Source organism: Teleopsis dalmanni, chromosome 1, assembly GCF_002237135.1.
Source record: "Teleopsis dalmanni isolate 2A chromosome 1, ASM223713v2, whole genome shotgun sequence".
Lineage (NCBI taxonomy): Eukaryota > Metazoa > Arthropoda > Insecta > Diptera > Diopsidae > Teleopsis > Teleopsis dalmanni.
This window is the reverse complement of record NC_051846.1, coordinates 193,586,017-193,600,766: the sequence shown is the minus strand read 5'-3', so window position 1 is coordinate 193,600,766 and position 14,750 is coordinate 193,586,017. Positions and strand designations below refer to the sequence as shown.

General features: G+C 29.2%; 4 protein-coding genes across 5 annotated transcripts in view; 3 read left to right on the top strand and 1 right to left on the bottom strand.

The window, feature by feature from the left end:
• The window catches only part of LOC119666967 (tRNA dimethylallyltransferase), a 94,530-nt gene that overhangs the window by 70,241 nt on the left and 9,539 nt on the right, over positions 1 to 14,750 (bottom strand). Inside the window, exons 3-4 of the mRNA XM_038076246.1 lie at positions 7,097 to 7,288; positions 6,823 to 6,947 (exon numbers count right to left, since the gene is read on the bottom strand). Coding sequence (XP_037932174.1) covers positions 6,823 to 6,947; positions 7,097 to 7,288 — 317 coding nt within the window. The remainder of the gene's footprint in view (positions 1 to 6,822; positions 6,948 to 7,096; positions 7,289 to 14,750) is intronic.
• LOC119670997 lies at positions 9,725 to 10,552 on the top strand. Its single transcript, XM_038081475.1, has one exon. The coding sequence runs from the start codon at positions 9,807 to 9,809 to the stop codon at positions 10,425 to 10,427; it is 621 nt and encodes a 206-aa protein (XP_037937403.1). The 5' UTR covers positions 9,725 to 9,806; the 3' UTR covers positions 10,428 to 10,552.
• On the top strand, positions 12,031 to 12,930 carry LOC119670999. Its single transcript, XM_038081476.1, has 2 exons — positions 12,031 to 12,122; positions 12,186 to 12,930. The coding sequence occupies exon 2, from the start codon at positions 12,197 to 12,199 to the stop codon at positions 12,788 to 12,790; it is 594 nt and encodes a 197-aa protein (XP_037937404.1). The 5' UTR covers positions 12,031 to 12,122; positions 12,186 to 12,196; the 3' UTR covers positions 12,791 to 12,930.
• On the top strand, positions 13,238 to 13,931 carry LOC119671000. 2 transcript variants are annotated; one of them, XM_038081477.1, is made up of 2 exons: positions 13,238 to 13,550; positions 13,605 to 13,931. In XM_038081477.1, exons 1-2 carry the CDS (start codon positions 13,262 to 13,264, stop codon positions 13,877 to 13,879), a joined length of 564 nt encoding a protein of 187 aa, XP_037937405.1. In that variant the 5' UTR covers positions 13,238 to 13,261; the 3' UTR covers positions 13,880 to 13,931. The 2 variants fall into 2 exon arrangements, with proteins under 2 accessions (XP_037937405.1, XP_037937406.1); XM_038081478.1 differs by having other exon boundaries at positions 13,238 to 13,677; positions 13,735 to 13,931.

Sequence of the window (14,750 nt, the reverse complement as noted above, 5' to 3'; positions counted from 1 at the left end):
TCCTTTATGGGAACAGTGGAAACTTGTATCAACTAGATTTAAATATTTTCTGTTGATAATAGAATAAATAGTACAACGTTTAGTCTTACAACGTAAAAAGTAATTATTTTACATGTATCCTACTTGATATGACCTAATTTTACACAAGTACTAACATAAGTATTACAATGTATTTCTACATCGTGACTGAAATTAACAATTCTTGTAATATTATGTAGGATTAAAAATATATTTAAAAAAATTAGCACATTCTTTTCAATATATAACAACATGTTTTCAAAGAAAGTTATATGCCCAGCGACATTTTGCGCATATTAAGATTTAGAAATGTACATTCTTTTGGTGGAGAACTGCAATGGAAATAAAAAGTTTTTTGTTGTGAAAGACAATCTGTGGTAAAATTTTTTTTAGCAAGAGGAATAAGAACATAAGAAGGAAAACTGAATCACTTTACACAATTAATTTGTATGCAATTCATTAATTTGATTGCATAAATTTCATAAAGTAAAATAATTAAACTGTGACTTCTTTGAGAAGCCACAATCCATACAATCCATTACATATGCCAAATTTGTTGCAATGAGTCAGACAAGACAGTTCGTCAGTTATTCTGTTTTCGAAGTGTCAGGATAGGACGCGCCAATTTCTGTCAATACAAAACAAACGGAAAGTAGATATTCTGAAAGACGGCTAATGACAGTTTTTACTTTAAGTAAATTTATTTACTTTTTAGTTTTTTTTAATATTATTTTTACTTGATTTGAGTGCAAACAAAAACATTAAATTGTAAAGTCATTGACACCAAGCCTCAAATTATATGATAACACCCACATGGCCCCACACACCAATTGTTCCGCTCGTCTGCCGGCAAAATTGACAATTTAAGTCTGCAATTTTATTTGGTGATATTTGCAGCTGTCAGTTGCATATGAAAAAATATTATGCCAACAGCAAATGAAAGCTTTGCTAAATTTTAATTATATAAAAAAAAGAATTTTTGTTAAAAATTAGCACCAAAATAAACTAAAAATATGAATTTATTTATTTTATATTTATTTTGAAATTTATTTCGCTTTCGATGACTTACGACTTGAATTGCTTGAGATGCCAGAATGCAATTTACAAAACGCAAAATGTTTAAAAAAGCATTTCGGTACAAAAAATAAAACAAAATAAAAAATAATAAATAAAATAAACGTAGTAAAGCAGAACATTATGTATTTCGAATATATTTATCTTTTAAAAATATTAAACAAATTGGGTCAATAAGTAAGTAAGTTTCATAAGTTTTTCCCTTTGAAGAACCTTTTTAAGTAACGAACGTTGAAAGTAAATAAATTACTTTTACGAAATAAATAATTTATTTATTTTTAACGTTTATTCAGGAGTTGGCAACTCTGCTTATAAAAGCGATTTTGATTTAATTATAGCAGATTCATTACCGAAAAATATATAAACATGAAGTACATACAACAATTATTATAATTATAAGCCTATGTGGATCGATAGGGATCGCCGGTATAACCTAACCTAACCTAAACTATAATTTCTTCATACAATGCTTAGATTATGTTAGCAACAATGATGAGTTCCAGCAGAGAATTACGACTTTAATAAACTTTCTACTTCTTCATATCATAATATATCTGTGAAAAAATTTAAATGCAATCAGTTAAATTAAAAGCTCGAGAAGAAGACACTATAAGGTCCCTTATTTAATGGTATGTATTTAACCAGATACCATTAACCAGAAATTTCCGGGCAAAATGGTTTTTCTAGCCAATTGAAAAGATTATGACCCTCCTTCCACTTCAAATACCTACGCAGCTGTTAGTTTAGCTTTGGTCAGGTTATTGTAGTTGGATCCATAGACCACTTTATTTAAATCACATGGATTCATTATGATACCGCTGCTGTACACTAGTTTCAAAATAATGTTCATTATCCTTTGAAACGTCGTTGGGGCTCCGGTCAGCCCAAATGGCATTCGCAGGAGTTCGAAATGACCTGTTCCAATGCTAAAAGCCGTTTTGCCCCTATCTTTCTGATCAACTAGTACCTGATGATACCCACTTGCCAAGTCTAGAGTCGTGAAATATCGACTACAACCAAGTAGATACAATATTTCGTCTATTTGCGGAATTAGAAATACTTGTTTACTTATTAAACCATTTCGAAGCCGTAATAAAGCGTAGGGTATGTTTAATTTTAATGCTAGACACCTCCGTAAGGTATAATTGCCTATAAAATTAATTTTGCTTCTAATAAGAGCTAGACAGCTACAGAATAATTGTTCAACTGTTTCTTCTTATTGATAATTCTCACAAATTTAATTCACAAATTCATAGTACTCATGAGAGCATATTCCTAGTCTGAGTGTGTGCCTTCAAAAATATTGTAATGTACGGCTATGCAAGCTATGACTTTTGTTATATCCTCTCTAGCGACATAAAATATTTTCACTGATTTTCTACTATCAAGTTTAAGTTATATTAGCCTAGACAATACCGTCTTTAGTATAGAAATTGTTGATATCTTGGAAGATACTATTGTTCAACAATAATTTCGAGGTACTATAGAAACTCTAATAACATTTTTGTCTATACCCATTTTAACAAGAATTGAACGCTTTGATAGGTACTTTAATATTGCTTTTGTCGTTGCCTAGGGAAAATACTATACTTCGTTCTGGTTGATTTGTAGGCTTTGCAGCTTCCTTTCACATTATTGTCTCCCAGAACTCTTATATGGTATATAATATATAGCTAGGTAAAATGCATATAGTCGATATCAGATATCATATCAAAAATAAAAAAAACTTTAATGAATTAAGGCATCTTCTAATAACATATTAATACAAATATTTTGTAGAAACATGAAATACATATTTATAGTTAAATGATATATCAAACTATTACACATGAACTTTTGAAACATCCCCCGTTTTAAAGAAGTATTATGCGCTTTAATATGAGAACATTTCAGATATGTTTGTAATGCACACACACACATTGTATCTATACAAATTTTGAATCTTCGATAATATGATTGTTCCTGTTAAATTTGAATTTTTGACTTCATTAAATTGATACCCTCACTGCGGTCTGATTTGACGTTGATTATATGAAGAAATAAAGTGGGGGTCTGGCTCAAAATATTCAAACATTCATATGAGGCTTCTTTTTACTTTGGATACTTTTTGTAATATTATTAAAATTTATTTGATTTATTAGTTTGTCGGCCTTTCAAGGTTAGTTCTTTGCATATATATATATTTTTTTTTTGAGATTCTGCTACATTAAGTGAAAATTTATTAGAGTTCAAGATTATATTTAAAAGAAATATATTCTACTTTAAATGTTACTAAATAACTGTTTAAACAGTTTAAAAAACAGTTAGAAATAAAAAAATAAGAAATAAAGCAAGAGTATCAAAGGAAGAAAAATGAATTGAAATGTTAAAATATTAGTAATAGAAATAGGCATAGTTATAGGCAAGTAATGGATAATAAAACAAAATTTAAGTCAAATGTTAGGCATCAATTTTTAGCTATCAAATGTCCCAATATCATTTGGAATGAAATACATGATTTAATTTTTAAAGTCAATCCCCTGTTCCTCAATAGAAATTGATGATATTGTTTCCAAATCGACTAAATCTACCTATGTAGTGCTTCCTGCACTTATTATAGGCGTATATGAACGGTTTATATCTTATATTGTATGCTTCTTATACTCTGTATATCTTTTATTCTATACTTATATCTTTCACTCTTTGCATGAAATATAAAATAAGACGAATCCCGGAAATAGGAGAGGTACTTATACAATAATTATAATAAACTGACTATTTTATTCCTAATGTAATGCTTTTAAGAAGAATAAAGCAAATTTCATCTGTGTATTTGCAATTGAATGAAGAAAGGGCATTGATATTTTTACAATTCTTTACACAATATAAAAAATAGATAATTAAAAAATAATTTAATTTGAAAATTTTAAATTTATAAACATAAATCTATCACAACTTTCGTGAATTTAAACTACCATGAAAAGATAATATTTTGACAACATTCATTATAAAATCTAACAAGCCAAATATTTTTGTTCTGTGCCGCTCATGTACTTAGAACTGAATCTTAGTATTACATATTAACTATTCTTCATACAGAGCAGAGCATAGAAAATAAAATAATTAATAAATATTTTAATTCTGTTAACATTTTTATTGTCTTATATCTTATATACAATATCTTAGCGTGTCAAAATTAATTGCTTGAGTGCATCGTCAGTTAACTTGAAAGTCATAAATTCAATAAAATTAAAAAAGTCCAAAAAAAAATTGCATTGGGGAGGTAAGTGAATTTATGAAAAAAAATTAAGGAAAAAATAAATTACATTAAAATATTTAAAAATAAAAATGAGGAAAGAAAATTGATATATAGGTAAAATCTACAATGCAAACACCTAATTCGCGATTTTTAAATTCGTCCCTCTTTCAGTCATAAAATAGACTTAAAGATAAATAATGGCGATATAAATCATGAAATATTTTGATAAAAAAAGTTAAAATAAAAATAATGGGCCTTAAACGACTATGTAATGCTTTATAATAGTTATTATAACACTATATTTTTGAAAGATAAGATATGTTGTAAATGAGGAGTTATGAACAGTTATTAGATTTAAAACAATTCAAATAAAGAGATATTTTTATAATAGAAACGAAACAAATTATATCACTACATTACACAATTCAATAGTTTAAATATATTATGTAAGGTTAGGCTGCCATTCTTGTGTCCAAAGCTCACTAAAGCACGAGTTGAGGATTCGGATTTTTAATATAACATGTTATTGTAGCGAAATATCTAAATATTCAGTGATTCTAATTTAAAACACTACGCATGATATATAACGAATATAATATTGGTATATAGCTTTGCTTTTCGAAAATTGTTTATTACAGAAATAAAATTGATAATGTTATAAATAAATTTTATATTATATTAAGCCATTTGTCCTGTTTAGACTAATTTTTATTAAAATGTCAATAATTTTAATTTTTAATAAATAATTAATTAACTAATAATATTTAATTTAATCGCTTCCATTTTTCAGGCAGAGCTCCATGCCTTAGAGCTATGTGCGAGAGAATGCCTACGTAAGGGCACCCAAAGTACCAAAATATGCATTCTTTCGGGCAGCTAAGCGGCTCTAAAATCTGTAGCAAACTCTTCATTATAATCAAAGTTGGTCTGGAAATGCTTTCAACTTCTCAATACCCTTGCATCGAGGAACTATGTAACTCTTATGTGGGTACCGGGAAATGAAGGACATGAGGGCAATAAAATAGCAGACTCCCTAGTAAGGAAGGGTGCATGTACTGATTAGTCGAGAGCAGGGTAACAAATAGCTTCACAAATAACTTATTATGTGAACGGGAGACACAACATTTGCTCGAACACTGGTGAGCCCAAACAGACATGCAACAGTCAAGAAGATTCATTGATCCTGAACATATCAAAGTTGATGCCATACTTGGCCTTAACAGAAACGATATTAAAATCTAAACTGAACTTCTTGAACAAAACTTCTGAACAAAACGTAGACTTGTTTATCTTGGAAGTGGGATCTTAGTCCCAAATCAAATAGGTAACATTAAGCCCACAGCAATTAAGAGATTTATAAATAGTCTAGAATTGTTTTAGTTGAGCCATTAGGCGCACAATAAATCTTTTAGGTAGGGATGGATTCATAGCCTATTATTCAATAATAATAATTAATTTAATAATTTAACTTTTTTTACAAAATTTTGACATAATTTGGATATTTATATCAGTATTTCTTTTGTTTTCACAACAATTTACAAATTCATCAAAACACAGCTGATTATAACAGCTGTCGTTAATAAATCGACACAATCAGGTGTGCCCACGAGTAAGCGTAACTTGTTACACTTTTACTCGGTTACCGAACTCGTGTTATGTATCGTAAAAGTATGTTATGTTTCGAGAATGCTAAAAAGTTAAGGTGTAGAGTGTATTATGTTATATATATAAAAACTATATCATACTCATTTTTTATGATAAAAGTAAGATAATTGAACTGAAATAGGTTTAAAAAAAGTGTTAAGAAAATTGACTGTACCCATGCATTAAGGTTTAAAGTTTTTATAACTTAGTTACTCTTATTTGTCAAAATGCTTAGCATTCAATAATTAATCACTTTAAATGTTAATGTAATTTAATCACGCTTTTTTGCTCCTAAATACTCAAAAGGCATAAAATTCACGAAATTCTGCAAATTCTGTTAAAGTAAGAAAAAAAAAAGTAACTCAAGAAAATTAAAACAAGAATAAAAGAGCAGTAGTCGCAGTTTTTGCAAACTTACTTACTCGTAAGCAAAAAACAGAAACACTACAAAAAAATGTTAAAATTTTTTGTGTAATAAACATTTAAGTTTCATTAAAAATATAAAACCGAATGCGTTAAGGTACTGAGGTAATAAAACCCAATTTTAATTGTTCACGTCTGAAATCGTACTTGACTTAGGGAAATGAAACTTCATGTAGGTAGCAGCAGATAGTTTATGTTACTGAATGCCAATTAGGTGCGCTATGAGGCATGGAATTATGATACGAGACATGTAAGTTTCCTTATTCTGTTCACATTACAAATATATGAATATTACTATTTTTACTATTTAAAGTTAAAACTAAGTACAACAAAACAGTTTTAAGTCTATACAAATGATACGCGTACTAAGTGTTTTAAAAGAAAATTATATATACATTATGCCACATTGTATAATTACTACTCACCGCATAATTTTTCGCTTATTATTAGGATGAAATCGATTAGCCGCTTCTGGATCAATTGTTTGTAGATGTTTGTGCAGTAGTTCCGAAGTCGTTGCCGACATTTCGTCATCAGTTAAATATTTTATCTGTTAAAAAAATAATAAAAATACTTAGTAAGGTCAAAAAAAAAAAAATAAAAAAAAATGTATCTCCTTTTAAGGAACTATAACTACTACGACAACATAACTCGAATAGTTGAAAGTAAAACCAACTGAAGTTTAACAAAAATACTTACATTTTTCAAATTCTCAGACATTGTGGCATCACTTGTTGAAGATGTTGCCAAACACTTCCCGTCTGCTATTGTTGTTGTTGCTGCTGCTGCAGCTTTTGTATCCACTAAAATGTCCCATAGCAACGATTCGATATAGTAATTGGTGCCACCAACTACAATGGGACATTTTGAATGTGCCAAAAGATTTTCTATCTAAATTTATTGTTAAATTTTAATGAATTGAGTTAAGGATGTTTCAAATTTGAGTCACGCATTTCGTACGATTTCCTGTGATTAACGTTTGGTTCATATTAAATTAGCTATATTAGTTGTACGGCGCTTATGGATTTTGCGTATGCTTATTACATATATTTTCATCAATGAAGTTATTTGTAATGAAAACGAAATTAATATAATTTTTATATAATACATATATATACATATAACATGCTGTACTCATTCATATGTTAAACACGTCCCACCGCATAACTTATAAATTTCATGTAAAACATAAGTGACTTTGTATGATATGCATTATGCTTAAAATTAGGTAGGAGATATATGAAATAATTAAATTATGTCCATTGAATTCAAAAACAATTCAAAAAATTAAATATGTATATATTTACATACATATACACCAAAAACTTACTAATAAACTCAGTCGTATAAATGTTAAAATAATTATGTTTAATTTATGAGTACGACAGTTCAAAGAACGATATTAAGTAGTTATTTTATTACTATGACAGTAAGAATTTAAAGACAAAATTTGAAGCAAACTAACAAAACTCCAGAAAAATGTACGAATATAAAAGTCAAGTACGGCTTTGAGTCAGTTAGTTAAGGTGCGCTGCCTCTAAGTTTCGAATTGGGCAGGATCCGAGTTTGATTCCTGGTACTTGCAGTCTAAACAAAAAAAATTATTTACGCATAATTAAATACAAGAAATATTTCCAAGACCACTAATGATGGGTATTTGGCAATACTCGAAATAGCTGTATGGGCAGCCAAAAATTCAATTAATTAATATAAAATGAATTTTTGTTGTTGTATATATATAAAAATGTTTCAAGAAATAAATTGTTCGACTACAAAACTTAAAGAATTATTTGATATAATATGGTATAAAAAATAAAAAAAATATATTACTTAACTTAGAGAAAATTATAAAGTTAACACATTTAAATAATTACTTAATATCTAATGTTTTATATTGTATATATTATACATAATATATATTATATATATATTATTATATTATATTATTTAGAGGGGTTTTGAATAGCAAAGAAAGAAATAAATTATATTATATAAAATATATATATAATTATATAAAATAATTATATTATATTTATATTATATATTTCATTAGCAATTTAAAGTCTTATTTCTATTTCGTGGCCCTGATAGGTATAACAACACTGTTTCAAAAATATATATGTTATACATAAATGGTATACAGGACATCATATGTTTAGTTTCAGCTTTGCCTTTTTACAAAATGGATTGCTTAACAAACGCTGAACATGTTCAAATTGTTATAACTTACTACAGACTAGATTAGGTTATACCGGTGATCGCTAGTGGATCTACTTAAGCCTATTGGGTCATTGTGTTATCGTATATATAGGAAGGAACTCAGGGTTTAAAACCACCTAGAAGCTTTGGTGAAGTCTAAAATGCTATTTAATATCACGTCCTGTAATTTGTCAAGATCCTCAAGACAGTGGGCTCTACTGTTATCAAGTGTGATAACTTCTACTCGCACTTATTTCAAAAATGGCAAAGTATGATACAAACTGTCAATTTCGATTGCTATATACATATGATTAAAATTAAAAGTATTAAAATTCAATAATATTAAAAATAAAAATATTAAAACTATGAATATAGAAAATAAAAGATCTGGACAAGATACACAACACGTCCTATTTTTGCTTTACTGCAACAGATATTTTGATAACATGTAACATCATGTTTTGGTGATGTGGTGGATACTAAAATCGTGTGATTTGTAAACACGGATTTTTTTTGTATAAAGTAAAGGAAGGGCTTAAGTTAATGCAAGCAATTCTTAAACTTTTTAAGACGCTTTAAAACAGCTTGACAAGCCACTTATGAGCAAGCTAAGTGGCTAAGTTGCCAGATATATGTCGATAACCCATGAGAAATTATCTCAAAACTATCCAAGACTGTAAGATGACCCGTGGAGGATATTTAGCTTGTGTTGTAGTTTCAACAAGAGTAATTAATTTATTTGTGCTTATTTTTCAAATCAAAAATAGTAGTATTTTTTCCACATAGTTGTGGATTTTCTGTAAACTAAGCCGACACAGTTTTGCAAACGAATGCTTAGGGTAATTGTGGGCGTCATATACGTATATCTACGTATCTTTCTATCTATTTCCATTACTTTCTAAAATAAAAGATAAATCAAAAATAGGGCTCTAAATAATGTTGTGTAACATTTACTACTTGACATATGTTGTACATTTTGAAAGCTTTTCATGCATAAGCGGTAGTATTGTAAGAACCATTTATTATACTCCTCGATAATTATGGAATCATTATAGCATTGAATAATTTTTCAAAAAAACTTAAGAGATATTAAATAAAAGATTAGTTAAGAAAATTTTTCACTATAATATTTTTACAACAGTTTTCTTCAAAATTATAGGGTTCTTAATTTGGCAACATCACAAAAACAATATATTTACCACCAATTAACATGATACTGTCAAAAGTTGCTGCCAGTGCACTTCTGATGACAGCAGCGGACTATTCTATGTTCCACTTAAGTCCCACTGAAGATCCTTATGCATTTTCAGCTTTAGCTGTTAGTTTTTGCGTGGGTTTAATAAGTGTTTTAAAAGGTGTATACGATGACGATGAGACCAGTCAAGCACAAGATAACGATTACAATACTGAAGATTTTTGGAGGTTTGCGGTAAATGTATTGGAAATGGCACAGTTACCATTAATAAATGTTCATATGTACCTACAATCTCAGCGCTGTCATAGTTTGGCACGTACTCATGGTATTTTTATAATACCGCTTTCGATTGAAGTGCTGTTGCGTTATTTCAGCGACTTGAAATATGATGTTTCCTTTAAGAACCTGACAATCTTGGGAAATGTTTTCTCATTATTGTTTTTGGCCATCAATGAAAATAACAAAATTTGTTTTGTCCTTGCAAGCGTATCCAGCTTTACATATGTAATTGCTTCCTTTATGGGTGAACATTTCAGAAATTCGAGAGATATTGTGAAGTTAATTGGTCACTCCGCTTTTGTACTGACTATTGCATTTACTGTGAAGGATGCAGCAATAGCATTTAAGAAGGCTTAGCAGTTGTATTCGGACATTATGTACATATTTGCAAATTCTAAACAACAATAAACCATGTAATAGTAGATATAAGTACATATTTGCAAATTCTAAACAATAAACCATGTAATAGTAGGTATAAGTAATTTGTTTTTTGTGGATTATGAGGTAATTATTGAATATCACCAAAGTTCTTCAGATCGAAGAATTTTTAAAGCATCTTGTAATATAGAAGTAATATAGAATAAATGTGGGATGTAAGAAGCAAAAACGTGTGCCATAATGGAGGAATGATGTGAATATATAGGCTAGCCATCTTAACTGTCAACCTCACCTACCCGTGGCGCATCTTGTTTTTCACATACGATGCTCTGGCAACCGAGTGCAGACGGTAAAATCTAAAAACATATAGTTAAGCGGAAATTCTACTACTAAACACCAATCCTTTCTTCAGGTGGGAAAATAAGGAGATCTGGCCCTCCAGGTTGGGGTTGATCGCAAGGCCAGCAAACTTGCATCGGAAAAATTTTACCACAACGCAACCCTCTTAGGAAGGTCAGGGTTCACACTGAACTGTAGTGCCATATAAGAAAAATATGGAATAAATGTCTTAAGAACGCTTCTATATTTGAGATATGTTATGTAAAGAGTCACCTTCATGTCAAATTTTAAATTGTTGAGAGAAGTATGAGAGAAAGAGAGCAATTTCTATTTTGGGCCTTGATCAAATTAGTATTGCTTAGTAAAAAATGTCAGAGTTTGCATCTATTAGGAGTAAAACTGAGTATTTTAGTAAGGATATGTAAGCATATCCACACAAAAAACCTATCAAAATAGAAGTAAGAAATCGATAAATCTAATGTGATTCTCTATATAATATACTTTTTAATCGTGTCCATAAAAAACCCAAGATTGCTGTGACGTTTTGTGATGTGACTGTGTACATAATATAGGGCCATGTTATGCAGAGTGTCTCGGGCACGGCAAATTACGCTCTTTCGGGCTATGCCGAAAATGCATGTTATGCAGAGTGTCACATCAGTATTGCCAATTTTGTGTTTTTACTACTTCTTGGTTGTGCCTAAATTTAAAAGGAAATTTAGATATGCTCACTTTCAATTTACCACCAAAAATAACTCGCATAAAAAAACTCATAGAGACTGTATGTTAATTTATTATTATATTATCTTATAATAATTGTTAACAGTACTTACGCGTTTATTTAAAATCGGAAAGTGTAATAATTATATTATTAGCGATTTGTAAAAAAAATGCTGTGTTGCTTACTGCCATTTTTTCTCCAAAACGTACTAGAATTGTAGTAGTTTGCTCCTAAAAGGCACAAATTTTGAAATTTATTACTAAACAACACTGTTTTGCCTTAGTGCCGGGGCACAAATACGCCGGCTCTCATGCCGGAGTTCGAACGGCCATATTGTTTTTTCTCTCACTCTCAAATTTAAAATTTGCATTGAAAACAAAAACAATTGTACTCATGCCGTGCCCGAGACACTCTGCATAACATGGCCCATAGTGATTACTTAAATATTCAATTTAATATTTTGTGATTTTCAATAAAATCAAGTTATCATTGATAATATAAAAAAATGACATAGTAAAACAAATTTTTGTAACAATCATATTTTTTCCAAACTCGTAACAGTACACATCAAAATTACTCCTTTAAGTCCGGTAAATACCAAAAATAATCAAAAGGTATAATTAGTTTATTGAAATTTTTTAAATCATATAAAAAGTTTGTAATAATTTTTCTTTAAGTAACTACTAAAATGGCACTTAACGCAGTACTTAGCGTTGTTTTGACTGGGGCTTCAGGTTATGGTTTGTACGCAATTAAACCAGACAAGGAACCATATGCTTTTACCGCTTGTGTTATTACCTTCTGTCATGGTTTGGTATCTTTCGCAAAGAATGTTTTAGATGGCGATGCAGGTGAGACAGCTAAGAGTGCTGGGAATGTCACTACACCCACTATGCAAATAGTTCCGGTACCATTGATTGATATCGAATTGTTTCTTCCTTCGGAACCAACCAACAATTTGGGTTGGGGTCACTTCTCCTATGTTATACCATTGGCTTTAACTGCTCTTTATCAGAAGTGGAAGGACGAAGCAGACGATGAAAATAAGGATATTCAAAACTTGTGGGATCTAACTGTCTACGGTGGTATATTATCTCTAATCTATTATTCTGTGCAGGAGAACAATAACATCACTTTGGCTTTAAGTTTAATTGCTTGGGGTACTTATGTATTGCCAAAACAAATAGAAGATGAACTTGTTGAAGAATCTATGGAAACCTCTACTCTGGTAGGCCAAAGTACTATTGCAGCCTTCATGCCATTTGTTTTTGGACAAAGCTAAACGCAGACACTTTGTTAATGTGTTTTTTTTCTTTGGTATTTTCGGCAAATTATTTCAAAATCATGATAACATATTGAAAACGAGTTGTTATATTTTGTGTTGAATTGTTAATAGATTGCAGAAATAAATACAATCTTATATATTTGGAATAATTTAAAGAAAAGCTATTTTTTACGAAAATTCATTATAATTATTAATATTATAATTATAATGGTATGTTAATATAAAAAAAATTGAGGCATTATAGTTTTGAATCTTTTAACAATATATTCCAATATTTTAATCTAAATACTATGATAATCTATTTTAACAATATCTGATTTAGAATTCCCGATTTATAAAACTTTCTATCACAACAAACTTAATACTTGTGACATTTCAAAATTTTTTGAACTAACTTATATGGCAATGATTTTTTTTATAAACAATTTTCTAAATTAATATTTTTTTACTAACATTTTTAATATTGAAATGGACTCAGATAATAGCGAAAAATACGATAGTGTTTGGTTAATTTTAACATCTGTGTATGCTTTGTATCGCATACCAATTGAGGAACCTTTCGCATTCTCAGCTCATTTACTAGGACTTTGGCATGGAATAATAAGTTTTTATAAGCATTCATTGTATGGCACAAGACACTTAATGCCGAACTCCGAAGAGCGTATTGCACGGGTCGAAGAAGCTAATACTCGTTCAGTATATCTAATGCAATTTGCATATATACCATTGATTAATATTGAATTATATATGGGTTCAGGTGAATGCAATTGGATAGGCTTATCACATTGTATTTATTCATTTCCACTTATAGTCACTGAAATGCAATTCTTACTTTTACCGGAGGAGGAGAAAACTGAAGATAAAAGAGCCAATATTATTAAGTTGTGGGATTTGACTTATTACGGTTATCTAGCTTCTTTACTATATTATTCGTATTCCAGGGAAAGTATATTGGGCTTTTTGCTTATTGCTGCTGCTTCTATAACATATTACGGTCCTAGACATTTGATTCCAGAAGAAGAAACTAGCGAATTATTGGGTGAATCGGCATTTGCATTATTAAGCGCTTTTCTTTTTGGAAATTAAACTTTTTCGAATATAGTACCACTATTTTAAGACTGAACTCTAACAATAAAAACCAAACTAATATATTTTTAAAAATAATCTAATGTAACTGCATTTTATATAACAGTCTTATATAATTTCATCATATTTTTTTTATGTCCCTATTTTCTATATAATCTGTTTTCGAATAGAAAAGATAGAAGTTAGGAAATATTAGATCCTAAAAAAATTTCTTTTTATAAAAAAGTGTATTATTCATCTGACTTTTCGGATACTACTTAATATCTACCAATGGAAATATTTAAATTTGATTTCTGAATATAATGTAAGTGCTAGACTTACATATTTAAAACGCAGACTCACATATTAAGATGCTTAAGAGTCGTTGCACATAAATTGCTTTGTTCAAATATGTTTTTTATACACATATTATATATATCATTTTATATATATGAATACGTATACGGCTATAAAGAAATTTTAAAATTCAATGGCAATTTGGAAATGTCACTTTCTTTACATATATAATATATTTTAATATTAGCTTGTGACTCAAAAATTGCCGACAAGCACATATGCTCAATAAGCGCAACAAACGACTCAATAAAATTGCAATTAATGCTAAAAAATTATCATTAATTATTTTTTTTGTTTCAGAAATTAAAATATTTTAAAAAAATTTGTAAACTAAATTTTTTGTGAGTCCACAAACAAATGATCAGTTCATGTTTAAGCCAAGCTTACAAAAAAAATACGCAAACATTTAAAAAATTATTTTAAGCTTAAGTTAAAGTGGCTGAGAAGATCTGCTATCCTTAAGTATATTATAGTAACTTGTCGGTAATATATTAAAATTTTTAAAAGGGTGTTGCAACAAATGAACTTAATGATG

Coding starts and splice junctions, on each gene's coding strand:
- LOC119671000 (XM_038081477.1), top strand. CDS start 13,262: ATGGACTCAGATAATAGCGAAAAATACGATAGTGTTTGGTTAATTTTA. Junction 13,551..13,604: donor TGAATTATATATGGGTTCAG/GTGAATGCAATT, acceptor TTCCACTTATAG/TCACTGAAATGCAATTCTTA.
- LOC119670997 (XM_038081475.1), top strand. CDS start 9,807: ATGATACTGTCAAAAGTTGCTGCCAGTGCACTTCTGATGACAGCAGCG.
- LOC119670999 (XM_038081476.1), top strand. CDS start 12,197: ATGGCACTTAACGCAGTACTTAGCGTTGTTTTGACTGGGGCTTCAGGT.